The sequence below is a fragment of the Ochotona curzoniae genome, unplaced genomic scaffold (genome assembly GCF_017591425.1).
Source record: "Ochotona curzoniae isolate NIBS_2020 unplaced genomic scaffold, NIBS_Ocur_1.0 scaffold_4506, whole genome shotgun sequence".
Classification (NCBI taxonomy): domain Eukaryota; kingdom Metazoa; phylum Chordata; class Mammalia; order Lagomorpha; family Ochotonidae; genus Ochotona; species Ochotona curzoniae.
The window spans coordinates 14319965-14334590 of record NW_024467119.1 but is presented as its reverse complement, the minus strand read 5'-3'; the positions used below and the strand labels follow the sequence as shown (position 1 = coordinate 14334590).

The following is a 14626-nucleotide window of genomic DNA, read 5'->3' as shown; positions in this document are numbered from 1 at the left end:
TCTTCTGGCCTAGATGAACTGACTGTCATATCCCCTGTGTGCACCTGGGTGTGCTGTCCACTGCTCAGGCATCAGCAACTGAGGAGGCCCAGCCCTGATACATCCGCTTCAAGGTCAGACCACATGTATTATGATTTTCCTGGTGGCCAGAGTTTGAGTCCAGCAATCTAATTGCAGATTTCCCAGGAAGCCTCAACTGGGGTGACCTCAGACTTGACTCTTGTGTCAACCAGCTGGTTTAGAATCAGGTTCAGTCTGTCACCTGCACTGGCCGATGCACGTACCAGTGGATGCAGCTGGCTGAACAGTTCTGCACCCAGGCACATCTCTCAGGACAACCACTGGTTGCTGTGACCCAGACAGCTACTGGTCCTGCCCTCTTGCACACCAGGGGTGCTGCAACCTACCTGGGATGACCCCAGTAGCCCCCTAGGCCTGCCCCTGGCCCTGGTTTTCACATATGCCAGCCTCTACTGTTTCCTGGCCGCACACCCTATGTCCCATCTGGCTCTTGTGCATACCCATGGGTGTGGCTTAGCTCAGCCCAACCTGTCCCCAGACCTGGCCTCATGTATGCCAACAAGTGTCACTGCCTTGTCCAGTTTGGCCTATCTCTAGTCGTGGTTTTTGTGCTCACAGACTAGCAGGGGATGCCCACAGGTACCCTGCCAGGCAGGTTCCCAGCTACAGATCTTGTGCCTGCCAGGGGATATATTGACTGCAGTGCGGCCTGACATGACTTGCACCCAGTCCTGACACTTGCCAGCTTGTGCTGAGGCCTAGCTCAGCTGGCCCACACCCATTTTGACTCATTGTACACCCATTGTGCACCGACTGGTGCAGCAGTCTAGCCCCGCTCCGTGTCCCAGCTCTCATGTTCATCAGTGGAAGCAGCAGCGCAGGAAAGGAGAGCTATTGCACATCCCCTACCAGGCCTGCTTCCAGCCCTGGTCTAGCTTGTGCCAGCCCAGTCTGAGATGGTTCATTCTTAGTCTCAGCATTTGCCAACAGGTGCTGTAGCCTGACTCAGCCAACCTGCCTCCAGTTCCAGCTGTTGCTGACGGGTGCAGCAGCCCTAGTCCAGCCTGGCCTACCCCAAGACCTAGCTTTCTTGTAACTCAGCAGGTTCTGGAGCCTATCCCAGTTTAGCCTACCCCCTGCCCCAGCTTTCGCATTCTCCTGTGGGAACTGCAGTCCAACAGAGGAGTCCCAGAGTTGCTCTACCAGGCCCATTGCTAGCCCCAAGTCTTTTGTGTACTGACAGGTGCTTGACCCAGTCTGGCCTGGCCTAACAGCAGTATCGCCTCTCACTGGGGGGTGTTACAGCCTAGCCCAACGTGGCTCTTGTGTATGCCATAGCCTGTCCTGGCTCTAGTGTGTGCCAGTGGGTGCTGAGGCCTGGCTTATCCCCAGAACTGACCCACGCAAATTCTGATGAGTTTTGCATCCTCTCAAGGCTTGCCCCATCCCCCCCAGCCCTGACGATTTTGCAGCAGGAGCTGCAGCCTAGTAGAAGAGTTCCCCAAGTTCCCTTACTGGCCTACTTCCAGCCTCAGATCTCACGCATGCAAGTAGAGACCCTGCTTGGCATGCTCTGCCTTTAGTCCCTGCCCTTACACGTACTGGTAGGTGCTGCAGCCTGGCCCAACCCTACCTTCTCTAAGCTCCTGCTCCCAAGAGTGTCAGCTGGGTTCCTGTCAGGTGAATACTGTGATCCAGCCTGGCTCAGCCCATCGCTGCCTTGGCTCTCTGCGTAAACCAGTGGGTGCTGCAATCCCACAAAGGCGAGCCCACAACTCTATAGAATCTTTCCCCCTAGATCTGATTCTCTCATTTTCTGGTGAGTGCTGTGGTCCAGTCTGACTTAACCTACTCCCTGCTCCAACACTTGTGGGCAGGTACTGCAGCCTAGCCCAGACAAGCATGCCCCAGGACCCCTGCATTTGTGAGCACCAGTGGGCGGCTGGCAGTGCTATTTAGACCAGCCCAGGTCTCCCATGTGGGAGAAACATAATCTGACAATGAAAAGCAAGTCAAATTTAAATCAACTGAAGAATAAGTTGAAAGACCATCTATCTACTCCTGTCTCCCTTTTGAAAAGTGATGGTTTTAATATTATGGTTTTTATATTACAGTTTTTCTTTTTAAAGATTTATTTATTGTAAGGCACAGTGTCAGATGCTGGTCATATCTGAGACTTAAAAATTAATTTTTAAAAATTTGTTTGAAAGGCAGAAGTAGATATATCTTCCATCCATCCACTTGCCCATATCCCAAATGGCCACAAGGCCTGGGTTGGTCCAGGCCAAAGCCAGAAGTCCCTAGCTTCCTCCAAACCTCCCAGTGGGTGCAGGGGACATGTACCTGGGCTAGCTTCTGCTGCTTTGCTGGGCTCAATAACAGGGAGCTGGATCAGAAGTGAAACAGCCAGAGATTAAACGGAGTCTATATAGAACACCAGTGTTGCAGGAGGCTTAACGTGTTAGGCCACAGGACTGGCCCCATTTCAGCAGACCACTCTGGTGACGCTCTGTGTTTACAAGGATAGAGTAAGAACAAGTCTGCTGTTCTGTGTCTTGTATTCTTTAGTCACCCCGCTTTTGTTCCTTTGTCTCACTCCTGACATCTTCAGACCTCAGGTTTCCTGGTCCTGCATGTCTTGGCTTTCTACTGGGCAGATCAGCTTCCTTCATCAGTTAGTGTAGTTTCCGTTGTGCTTTAATTTTATGTATTTGATTTTTATCAATGGCGAATTTCTACAAATTTGTTATGTTTGTCTGCATAAGGCCCTCTCTTGCATTCTCTTTCTTCACGTTGCTTAGTGCTGTTTTAGTCCTATATTACATTTTTAGTGCGCTTAGGAAAGATGTATTAATAAGTATTGTTAGTTAACCAACCTGAACTGTTGGTAGACCTGATAATTTGGCTTTTGATGGTGGAAAAGGCATGGGAATGAATGGAAGGAGAGGAGTAATCAATGGAAAGAACCTGAGGTGAGACGTGAAGTAGGACAGTTGTACTTCATAAAGTTTGTGAGAAATGGGAATTATGAAAAACTGCATGAACTTGAAAGTATCTTGCACCAAAGTTAACTGAAGTTTTAACTTCGTTTTCCATGACCTTTTTTGATCTACCATCATATATGTAAGGTTTTCAAATCAGTAGGTAAAAAACATGGTTCTATTTTGTGTTATTTGTGGCAGAAAATTAACAAATGCTTCTTCCATGAGTAAATGAGGAATTGAACTTTTCTGACATGCCCTCATTGGGGTGGAATTGCTTTGAAGAGAAGTGGTACCTCGGTACGTTTTAAACAGAAAGACTGAACTGGTGACTGACTTTTCTTTCAGGATCATCTCAAAAATGACTACAGAAGAAGATTTTGCCGGCCTTCCAGGTGATTTACAGACTTAACCATTTCTGGTTTTTTTAAAAAAGGATGTGTTTTATTTCTATAGCAGAGTCACAGAGTTAGTGAGAGAAACAGAAAAAGAGAGAGGGAGAGAGAGCTTTCATCTTCTGGCTCACTACCCAAGTGGGAGCAGTTGCTTGCTGGAGCCCGTGCAGGAGGTGTGGATGACACAAAGGGGTGAAGAGAACAGCTCCTGTGTTTGGCAGGGCCTGGGGAGCTTCCAGCTGTTTGGCAGGGCCTAGGGAACTTCCAGCTGTTTGGCAGGGCCCGGATGAGCTTGCAGCTGTTTGACAGGGCCTGGCGGATGTCTCTCTGACTGCCTTGATGCAGTTTCACCCCCTGTTTGCATGGACATTCAAGCACCCCACTAAGAATTCTGTAATCTGTTGAGGCATTGTTGTTTGCCCCTGTGAGATGAGTTTTGTAACTGATGTGAACTTGGGAGTTAATATTATTGATAATGTTCTGATGAGTGGGCCTTTAACTGCACACAGGAGTACGATTAAGCCCACACTGTGTCTGGACACCTCATTGTGTGCCTACCCATTGCCCTGTAATCTGGACCAGACATGTAGCATACCTTCTGGGAAATGACTTGATAAGGATCTTACAAACTAATGAAAGTGATGGGAGTATGAACTGAAACTGCTGTGGCAAAAAAATATAGCTACTATGACCCTAAAGGTTAGCCTGTCCTTGCAACTCTTTAGAGCATAGAAAACGTAGCTGTTTTAGCCACTCTTATAATTTTTTTAACTAAAGGAATTATAGGGTGATGTTATTAATATCATAGAGATGTGCTTTTGATTATTGTTGTATTGTTTATGAGGTTATATACCCTGTAATTGTGGGGGGATTTACTATTTGAAGCTTTTGTCTTGGATTTTTACGTTTTTTCCCTTGTAGTATATTTTTCCCATTAAATGATGGTCAAGTTTTGGAAATAGAAATGTGGTAGTAATGTAGTACTGATTAGCAGGTAATCGCATGAGCCTTGGCCTTGGAGTCCTGGCTGTCGCTCCATCGCTACTATTGAAGAATGAATAATGGCTTGCTTTGAAGAATATGAATACAGTATTTTGCAGAATTATCTTTAGGGGCACCTGCTTAGCCCTCAAGTGCAGACAGAATGACCAAATGTCTGTATATGCCCCCTTAGTCTTGAAGTAATAATACAACAATTAGTTGTTTGTACAGAAGCTTGTGATGTGTCTGAGAAAACAAAAAAGGCCAGCTTCTTGAGCTGCTACAAGAGGGCACCAAGTGACAGTGTCCGTGTCTTTCTTCATCATCAACTCCACGCACCCTTCCTGAGCTCCGAACTTGGCTGGAGCTGGTCTCCGGCAGTTGCTGGAGCTGGGCCAGGCTGAAGCCAGGAGCCTGTAGCTTCATCTGGCTCTCCCACATGGGTGCAGGATCCCAGGAATGTGGGTCACTCTCCACTGCTTTCCCGGGCACTTTAGCAGGGAGGCTGAGCTGCACCTGAACTGACACCTATATGAGATGTTGTTGTAGGTAGCAGGTTAATTCACTGCACTGCAACACCGAGTTCTGCTGAGTATTTTGAAATGAGTGTGATGTCTAAATCTGTGGCTGGGATGCTTTGTACAGAACCAGTATCTAAACAAATGAATACATATGGAACTATAGAATTCTGAATAGACACAGTGGTGTCCTGGTTTGATATCTTGCTGCTGGTTTTCAAAGCATTGTTTCTGGGAGTGGGGTAATGTAAACAAGTGGTCTCTCTCTGTTTTTTGTTGTTTTTTAAGATTTTATTTTGTTGAGCCTGGCGTAATAGTCTAGCGGCTAAAGTCTTCGCCTTGCACACACCGGGATCCCATATGGGCGCCGGTTCTAATTCTAGCAGCCCCACTTCTATCCAGTTCCTTGCTTGTGGCCTGGGAAAGCAGTCGAAGATGGTCCAAAGCCTTGGGACCCTGCACCTATGTGGGAGATCCAGAAGAAGCTCCTGGCTCCTGGCTTCTGGCTCCTGGCTCCTGGCTTCGGATTAGCTCAGCTCCGGCCATTGCGGCCACTTGGCGAGTTAATCATTGGACAGAAGATCTTCCTGTCTGTCTCTCCTCCTCTCTGTATATCTGACTTTGCAATAAAAATAAAATGAATCTTAAGAAATACTTTATTTATTTGAAAGGCAAAGTTATAGAGAAAGAGATTTCTATCCATTTGCTTACTCCCCAAGTGACCACAACAACCAGGGTTGGTACAGATTGGAGCCAGGAGCCATCCGGGTCTCCCTTAAGGGTGGCAGGAGCCCAAGCACTTAGGTCTTCTTCAGAAGTGGAGCAGCCAGGACTTTGGCCTGCTCTAATGTGAGATGCAACACTGACTCCTCAATATAATTTTTAATTAAGAAATGTATACTGATTCGTGAGCTGCTGGTAATGTATATTGATTCAAAAGAAGATTTGAGAACTTGTGAGAAGGAATTTTATGTTACCTGAATATGTAGGACCATGACTGAGAAGTCTTTATTAAACAAGCGGTGATGGACTAATTGGATTCTTTCAAAAATAGTTATGTTCTTGTTAACAAAAAGCTTTAGACATGGATATTCAACTAAGGAATATAATTGTTTATTTAGGTAATGACATACCTTCAAATTCTTCAAATGCTAAAAATAATTTTCCTGTTAAGTAAGTTCATAGTTTTATAATAATGAGGTAAGGTTTTTCAAATAAATAACCTATATGTTCTGCAAAAGATCTATTAGATTTTCTCCTTATTTTTAACCAGGGCACCTGATATTCATACAGAGCAAGGTCAGAACATGGTGGAATTCTTACAAGACTGTTTTGAAGAAAAAAGTGAGTTTTTTTTTTAATTTTGATTTTATTTTTTAATATTGTTTACATAGTTCAGAGGGTTGTATGTGCATGTCAGCCTCTGGTTAAGGTGGAGAGGACCCAGGTATAGATGAAGGTGTGTGGGATAAAATGTTTCAGTTTTTTTTTTCACTCCTGTATCTGCAAGGGTGAGGGGGTGGCCGGGGCGTCTTGCTATTAAACTACGTCAGAATCTGGGGATGCGGATGGTCATTTGATGATGCCTTTAAGACCCCAATGTGAAGAAGCATTTCCTGAGGGTGTTACTTGAGAGAATTTGATAGTTCTGAGATGTTGATTTCATCACCCCAGAACTGAGAAAATCTTTTCAGGGTCTGTTGGTTGACAATGTCCGCCTTAGAGCCTCTGCAGACCCAGACGCTTGCTACAAAGCTTGGCCATTCATCCTGCTTTGCTTTCCATCTACTGAGGCGCCCAGTAGCTGCTGATGGCCTAGATGAGCTGGCTGCCGTTCCCTCTGTAGGCATCTGTATATGCTCTGACACTGCATGGACATCAGGAGCTGAGGAGGCCCAGAGCCTATATGTGCACTCCAAGTTTGGACCACATATCTCTGAATTTCCCTGTGGCCAGGGTTTGGGCACAGTGGTCTAGTTGGGGATTCCCCCAAGAAACCTCACCTAGTATGACCCCAGACTTGACTTTTACATGTGCCAGCCAGTGCAGGATCAAGTTCTGTCTGTTACCCTCACCAGCCAACACCCCTTCTGATGGATGCAGCTGCCTGGGCAGTTTTGCCCTCAGCCCCATCTCATGACCGACTGTTCCTGTGACCCAGCCCAGGCCGCTACAGGCCCGGTCTTCATGTACACTAGCAGGTGCCGTAGCCTAGTCAAGGTGAGCCCAGTGACCCCACCCTCTAGCCCTGATCTTTTTGCATGGCCTGGGCATGTGCTGCAGTTTAGCCTGATCTATCCTATGACCCACGTGGCTCTCTTGTACATCCATGGGTATTGTGTCTTAGATCATTTGCCCTGGCTCCAGACCTAGCTTATACGTATGCTGGTGGGTGCTGCTGTCTTGTCTAGCCTGATTCACTACCAGCCCTGGCTCTCATGCTTACTAGTAGAAGCTGCAGCCTAGCAGCAGAGTGCCTATAGTTCCCCTATCAGGATCACTCCCAGCCTTGGAATTTGCACCTGTCAGGGGCCACTCTGGTCCAGCCTGACATGACTCATACCAGTCCTGGTTCTTCTTAGCACATACTCTGGTAAAGCCCGACTGACCCGCATCTCTTCTGGCTCTTGTTTTTGTCAACTGTTGTCGCAACCCAGCACAACACAGCCTTCCCTGAGGTTCAGCCTACATGCCACTGTTGGCTGTTGCAGTCCTGTCTTGCCCAGCCCAGTCTGTCCCAGTCCAAGCTTTCACACTCACCAGTGAAAACAGCCTACTAAGGGAGTCTCTGAAGCTCCCCTCTCAGATCCACTCCATTCCTGGGGGCTTGTGTGAGCTGGTGGGTGCTGTGACCCAGTCTGGCATGGCCTACCCCACTTCACCACTTGCTGGAAGGTACTGTAGCCTAGCCCAGCCTAGCCAGCTTCTAGCTTCTGCCTTCATGTAAACTGGTGGGTCTTGTGATCCAAACCAGCCCAGCCTGCACACCATCCTAGCTCTTGCATGTGACAGCAGGTTCTGCAGACTTGCTCAACCTGGCCTCTCCTTAGACCTGGCCCTCACATATGCTGATGGGTACTTTAGCCCAGCTTGGCCTGACCTGGTCTAGTCTGGCCTGGCCCCAACCCTAGCTCTTGCACTCACGAGCAGGGGCTGTGTCCTAAGAGTAGTTCTCCAAATTCCCCTGTCAGACACGCTTGCAGCCAAGGATTTGGGGTGCATATTGAGGAAGCTCATCCTAGCCTGACCTGGCCTGCCCCTGTCTTGTCACTCACTGCCAGATACTGCAGCCTTCACTGACCAGTCTGTACCCATTCCAGCTCTTGCCAGTGGGTATAACAGCCCAGATCTGGTTCTCATGTAGATCTCTGGGTACTGTGACTAATTCAACTTTTCCTGCACCACTGTGGCTCTCATGAGCACTGGTGGGTGCTGGGCCCCAGCCCAGTCTGTCCTGTTCCTGGACCCAGTCCAATGTGTATGCCAAGGGGTGCAGTCCTGTTTAGTCTGGGACCTGTCCCCTATTCCTTCTCTCCTTCCTTTCCCCCCACCTCAGTCCTAGGCTCTCCTGCTCTCCAGTGGGAGCTGCAGCCCCTTAGTTCCCCTACCAGGCCCACTCTCAGCCTTGGATCTTGCACTTGCCTGCAGGTGCTTTGACCTAGCCTGACATGGTCTACCCCTAGTCCTGACTTTTGCCAGTGGGTGCTGCACCAACCCCAGCCTATCACTAACTCTATTTCTCTTCTGGACTGGTGAATACAGCTGCCCATTCTAGGTTGGCCTACACCCCATCCCAGCTCTCAGGTGAGCCAGTAGGTGCTAAGGCCCAGCCCAGCCCAGCCCAGCCCAGCCCGGCCTGCCCCTAGACCCAGTCCACACATGTACTGACTAGTGCTGTAGCCTCACACCAGTGGGAACTATGACCTATTGGTGGATTTCCCTTAGATCCCCTGCCAGGCCTATTTCCAGTCCCAGATCTAACGTGTTGGTGGGTGGTAGACCCCTTCCCCTACATAGTTTACTTCTAGTTCCAGCCTTTGCATATGCTGGTAGGTGCTGCAGCCCTGGATTTGGTCCTAAGGTGTGCCTGCAGGTGCTGCAGCTTGGGCCACCCTGGCCTGCTCCCAAACCCAGTTCCTGTGAACCCTGGATAGTTGCATTGGTGCCTGGTTTGGTCCATCACTGCCCCCAGCTCTCATGCAAACCAGTCGGTAATGTAGTCCCCCACGGATGAGTCCCCAAATCCTCTACAAAATCTTTCCCTAAACCCAGTTTTCATGTAAGCAGTACAGCCCCACATGGCCTACCCCTTGCCCTGTTGCTCACTGGCAGGTACTGCAGCCTAACCCTGTCAGGCAGGCCCCAAAGGGTGCTAGTTTTCCTTCATGCCAGCAGGTGGTCTGTGATGCTACTTAGCCCAGCCCAGGTCTCCTGCATGAGTGGGTGCTTGGTCTGACCCAGGCGTGCCCTCCAATTTCACCTTTCTAAATCATTCCATCTCAGCTCCCTATTTTGCCTGCAAGTGTAGTGTCCTGGTACCTGGAAGCCCTCTACAGTCATTCCTCACTTGCAAGTGCAGTGACCCAGAAGGCATTCTGGACATCCCCTAGGTATCATTCCACACCTGTCAAACACTCCTTCATTGGCCCTGTTCCCGCACATCCCCAAATCCTCTTCCCCAGACAATCTACAGATCCCTGCTGGAATTCCAGTGGTGGCTTCCAGTCTGAAGTAAGATTTCATTTCTTTTTTTTTTCTTAAGATTTATTTTTATTATTTTTTTTATTGGAAAGGCGGATATACAGAGAGGAGAGACAGAGAGGAAGATCTTCCATCTGATTATTCACTCCCTAAGTGAGCACAACGGCCGGTGCTATGCCGATCCGAAGCCAGGACTCTTCCGGGTCTCCCATGCGGGTGCAGGGTCCCAAAGCCTTGGGCCGTCCTCGACTGCTTTCACAGGCCACAGGCAGGGAGCTGGAAGGGAAGTGGGGCTGCTGGGATAGAACCAGCGCCCATATGGAATCCCGGGCGTGCAAGGCAAGGACCTTAACCACTTGCACCACCACGCCAGGCCTGTAAGGTTTCATTTCTAAGTGAACTTTTTTGTTTGTTTGTTTGTTTTGTTGGAAAGTCAGATTTACAGAGAAAAATCTTCCATCTGCTGGTTTATTCCCTAAGTGGCCGCAACAGCCAGAGCTGAGCTGATCCAAAAGCCAGGAGCCAGGAGCCAGGAGCCAGGAGCTTCTTCTGGGTTTCTCACCATTGTGTAGGGTCCTAAGGCTTTGGGCCATCCTCTACTGCTTTCCCAGGCCACAAGCAGAGAGCTAGAAGGAATGTGGAGCAGTCAGGATACAAACCGGCACCCATATGCGATTCCAGTACATGCAAGGCGAGGACTAGGCTACTAGGCTACTAGGCTACTCTGCCAGGCCTGTAGATGAACTTTTAAAGGCTGTCATGGATGAAGATAAAAATTTGTCTTATTAAATGTAGCCAATATGTTTCCAGCATTTAAATATATGTAAATTATTTTCTCTGGAATTTTAGTTATGTATGTGAACCCTCATTCATTCCTGGTACACTTAGAATAATACTGACTAAATGACAATAATTTGCCATCTCCATTAGTTCCCATTGAATTCCTGTAATCTGGAAGTCCATGTATAGTTACCATATGCAAGAGAAATATTTCATATACACATGAGTATACCTAATCTGAGAATCTGATATGAAAATGCTGTCAAATCTGAAACTTTGTTGGGTGCTGCATGATTCTGTAAGTAGGAGGCTCCATACCATCAAACTTTATTTTGTGCAAAAAATTATTTAATACACTATATAAAATTATCTTTAAGATATATGTAAAAGATATTTGAAACAAATTTTGGATGTAGACTTGGATGCCATACTCAGGCATCCCCTTTTGTATGCTCAAATATTTTCAAATATGAAGCATTTTTGGTCCCTAGAAGTTTAGTTAAGCAGTAATCAAACTGCAATGAAGATACATTTGCACAATTCTTGAGATCTGTACAAAAAGTTTGAGGTACTCGTTAGTGATATATCTCTCTAAAAAAGTTGTGAACTATGGCATAAACTTTTGGAAGTATTGATTAGTATCTGAAAATACTAGGACACGAGAACTGGCAGACTGCAAGAAATCAGGATAGATGCTAGATTCTGTGGTTTGAATTTGTCTCCTTTAAACCTTGTTGAAAACTTAGTTTCTACTGAAAGTGTGTTAGGAGGCGAGAACTTTGACAGGTGGTTACTGTGAGAGAGCACCTTCAGCAGTGAGCTAATGCGGATTCTAAAAGGCTTGAGGTTGGGAGATGTGCCTTGATCTATTGCCCTCACCAGATGTGATGTCCTGGATTTCACACTCCAAGCCTTCACAGCTGTAAAATGCAAATCTATATTCTGTATGAACTACTGAGTTTTAGGTGTTTTGTTAGAACAGCATGAAGCCAACCCAAACAATGGAAAGTTCCACTGACCTGACAGACTTTTTGTGGAGTCTCACTTGCCTTCCTCAGTTTTCAATACCATTCAGGAACATTGGAATAGTTGAGTATTATACTTTATTTAGGCTGATTATTTTTAAATAGTTGATAGCCGGTTCTTCACATGTCATTTAGAACTACTTGTAATTAAAACCAGCAGATGCTATACTGAATTTCATACATTTCTTCTAGGTCTTGCCAATGACTTTAGCACAAATTCTATGAAATCAATGCTTTGTTCAACACCCAAAGAAAGAGACAATTGTAGCCAGACACCAAACCAGGAGGTAAGTTCAAAAGGAGAACTCATAATATTTTAATGAAAGAAACTATTAATTTACTATAAACATTTTAGCTATTTGTAAATCTGAAAGGAAATTCTATAATTCCATTTATTTTCTACATAATTTGGAAATAGTATCTAGAAATAATTGATCTGATACTTCTGTATTTGAAATTGAGATTCTAAGAATTATGAAACTATAAAATTCATTTGATTATTTCTCCTAAAATAATGTTTAGCTTTGTTTTTTTAGAAAAGTGAGCAGTTAGTGAAGTACCAAAACCAAGTCCTGATCTGATTATTTTCTGCATGTTGGAGGCACTCTGTTACCATACTGGGAAACTAATCTTGTGTTGATTATATGTCTTATGAAGATAAAATGACTTAACTAAACACAAAAAGCACCTGTAGTTTTTAAAGCTGATGATTCAAAAACTCAGAAAAGTTGTGTAGTCCTAGAAATAACGTTTGTTAAAACTTCTATCAACGTATTAACTATATAGAGTTTCTTGATTCCAAGGAATGAAGACATAGTTGATTTTTATAATTAAAAGGTAATGTGATAAAATTTAATTTTGAGAGTCAACTTTGTTTCTTGATATGAACAGACTTATTTGTTAATTTTCTCTGAGCTAATGCTTTATATATTTTCATATGGACTCATGAATAATGTCTCTTTTTTTTAAAATGTTCTTGTAGGGCTTTATGATCAACATAATGCTGAGGTTCTTCTTCTGCATAGGACATAACAGATCATAGTAGGCCATCGATTGCATTGTAACAGCAAAGCTAAAAGTAGAGGAACGAAAAAAACAAATTACATTTTTAGGGGGCTATGGAAACAACATCATACAGTGTGTAGCTAAGCTGACTTTCACTTCTGTGCAGCGTCCTCCTGGGGAGCCTGGAATTCAGTCTAGGTCTTCCTCAGGAGGGGCCCAGCATACTTGAGCCGTCACTCACCATCTTTCAATGAATGCACTGACAGGAAACTGGAATCTGAAGCAGAGCCTGGGTGTAGATCCAGGCATCCCAGTACAGATGTTATGTCCCAAGTGGCACCCCTACCACCATGCCGGATATGCCCCTTACCACAACATCCCTTAGGTTTTAATGATCAACCACAACTCAACTTAATAAGTTAGATTTCTTTCCTGTTTTATTTATTTATTTATTTGGAAAATTTGAGCAAGCAAAAGATCTGTTCCTTCAAATTTGGATCCCTTCTGAAAAATATGGCTAGGGCTATTTGGGTAGAGATATTTGTTGTTGCCACTTAAAGATTTTTAAATTTTTCCTACTTTTTTTTTAGTTTATTTGTTTTGAAACAGAAACAAAAATAGAGAGGGAGCCCTTCCATCTGCTGGCTCACTCCAAAATCAGACTGACCCAGGCTGAAACCAGGAATCTCATCCCTCTACCAGGAGGCAGGAGCCCAAATACTTGAGATGCCATCTGCTGTCGCACAGGGTCTTTGTTAGCAGGGAGCTGGACGAGGAGCAAAAGCTGGCCCTCCATCCAGCCACACCGATGTGGGATGTACCAGTTCAAGTGGAAACTTAACTGGCTGTGTCATGTCTACCCCAGTTCTTTTGCTAATTTTCACATTTTATGTTGTTCTTGAACTCTAGACCATGTATTTTATTCTCAGTTTTGTGTAGCGTTACTTTTTTTCTAAGGATTTCTTAATTTGAAACTCAGAGTCACACTGAAAGAGGAAGAGAGAAAGGAAGAGAGGAGAGGCAGTGACAGGAATCTTCCATCTGCTGTTTCACTGCCCAAATGGCTACAGGGGCCACTGCGCCAGGCTGAAACCTGCCCTCTAGGGTTTGTCCCACATCTCCCATGAGGGTGCAGAAGTCCAAGTACTTGGACCATTTTGTACTTTCCCAGGCACATTAACAGGGGAGATGGACTGGAAGTGAAGCAACCAGGTCTTGAACTGGTGCTCATATGGGACACTGATGTTGTATCACAGTGCAGGCTCCTGTGTTAGCGTTCTTTTATGATTGTTTTCAAGTCCATAGTGTCTCTACCCGCCCTCCGTATTTGGATCCTTCACTTTTTTTTTTGTCTTGCTGTAAGTCATAGTTCATAAGCATTTTTTAAAAATTCAGTATGCTGGGTCTCTATTTTACTGTTTCCTGTCGTTTTTGATATTTTCTGTTTTTTTATTTTTTAGGTTCCAAGATCAGTGGCATTGTCTGACTGTAAAAGTTTAAATAGTTCCACAAGACATACTTTGATGACAGCAGTAAAACCATTCTCTTTCCCCCTATTTATTTATGACTGCTAGGGGCTTGTTTTTATTTTGTTTTGATTTTAAAGACAGAGTTACAGAGAAAGAGAGAAGGGCAGAGACAGAGATGTTCCTTCTACTGGTTCACTTCCTGAATGTCTGCAGTGGCCTGAACAAGGCCATTCCAAAGCCAGGAGCTGCTTCCGGGTCTCCCAAGGGTTGCAAGGGCCAAAGGGCATCTGTTTTACTGCTCTCCCAGGCGTATCAGCAGGGAGATGAACTGGAAGTGGAGCAGCAGGTGCTTGAACCTGTGCCCACATGGGATGCCATCACGGTAGTCAGCACGTGTATCCACTACACCGCAGCACTGTCCCCAGCTGTTGGCTTTTTTATTGATGAATTTGCTTGGATTTTTCATTCTTGACTTTCTGTGCTGCCGTGACTGATTCACCTCTGGTGTCTGTGACAGAAGTGTATATGTCTTCTTGTATACGTAGACACATTAGATAATCTATCATTTCCAATTCTTTTCTTTAGGAATCTTTCTTAGATTTTTTAAAAAATTTTTTCTTTCTTTTTTTCCTCCTTTAGCTGTTCCTAGGCTTGTCACAGAGGTGGTACTGTGTGCTCTACAAAATTTTTTTTTTTTTTTTTTTTGGTGAATTGGCCCTTTTCTATGTAATATTATATAATATATATTAT

The 14626-nt window shown here is 45.3% G+C and overlaps 1 protein-coding gene across 4 annotated transcripts in view; it reads left to right on the top strand.

Annotated features, from left to right (window-relative positions):
- Positions 1-14626, top strand: part of CENPC (centromere protein C) — a 57486-nt gene that overhangs the window by 1619 nt on the left and 41241 nt on the right. For all 4 annotated transcript variants that reach the window (XM_040966818.1, XM_040966817.1, XM_040966819.1 and 1 more), the window contains exons 2-4: positions 3351-3397; positions 6170-6240; positions 11595-11689. In XM_040966818.1, the coding sequence (XP_040822752.1) occupies positions 3351-3397; positions 6170-6240; positions 11595-11689 (213 nt within the window). The remainder of the gene's footprint in view (positions 1-3350; positions 3398-6169; positions 6241-11594; positions 11690-14626) is intronic.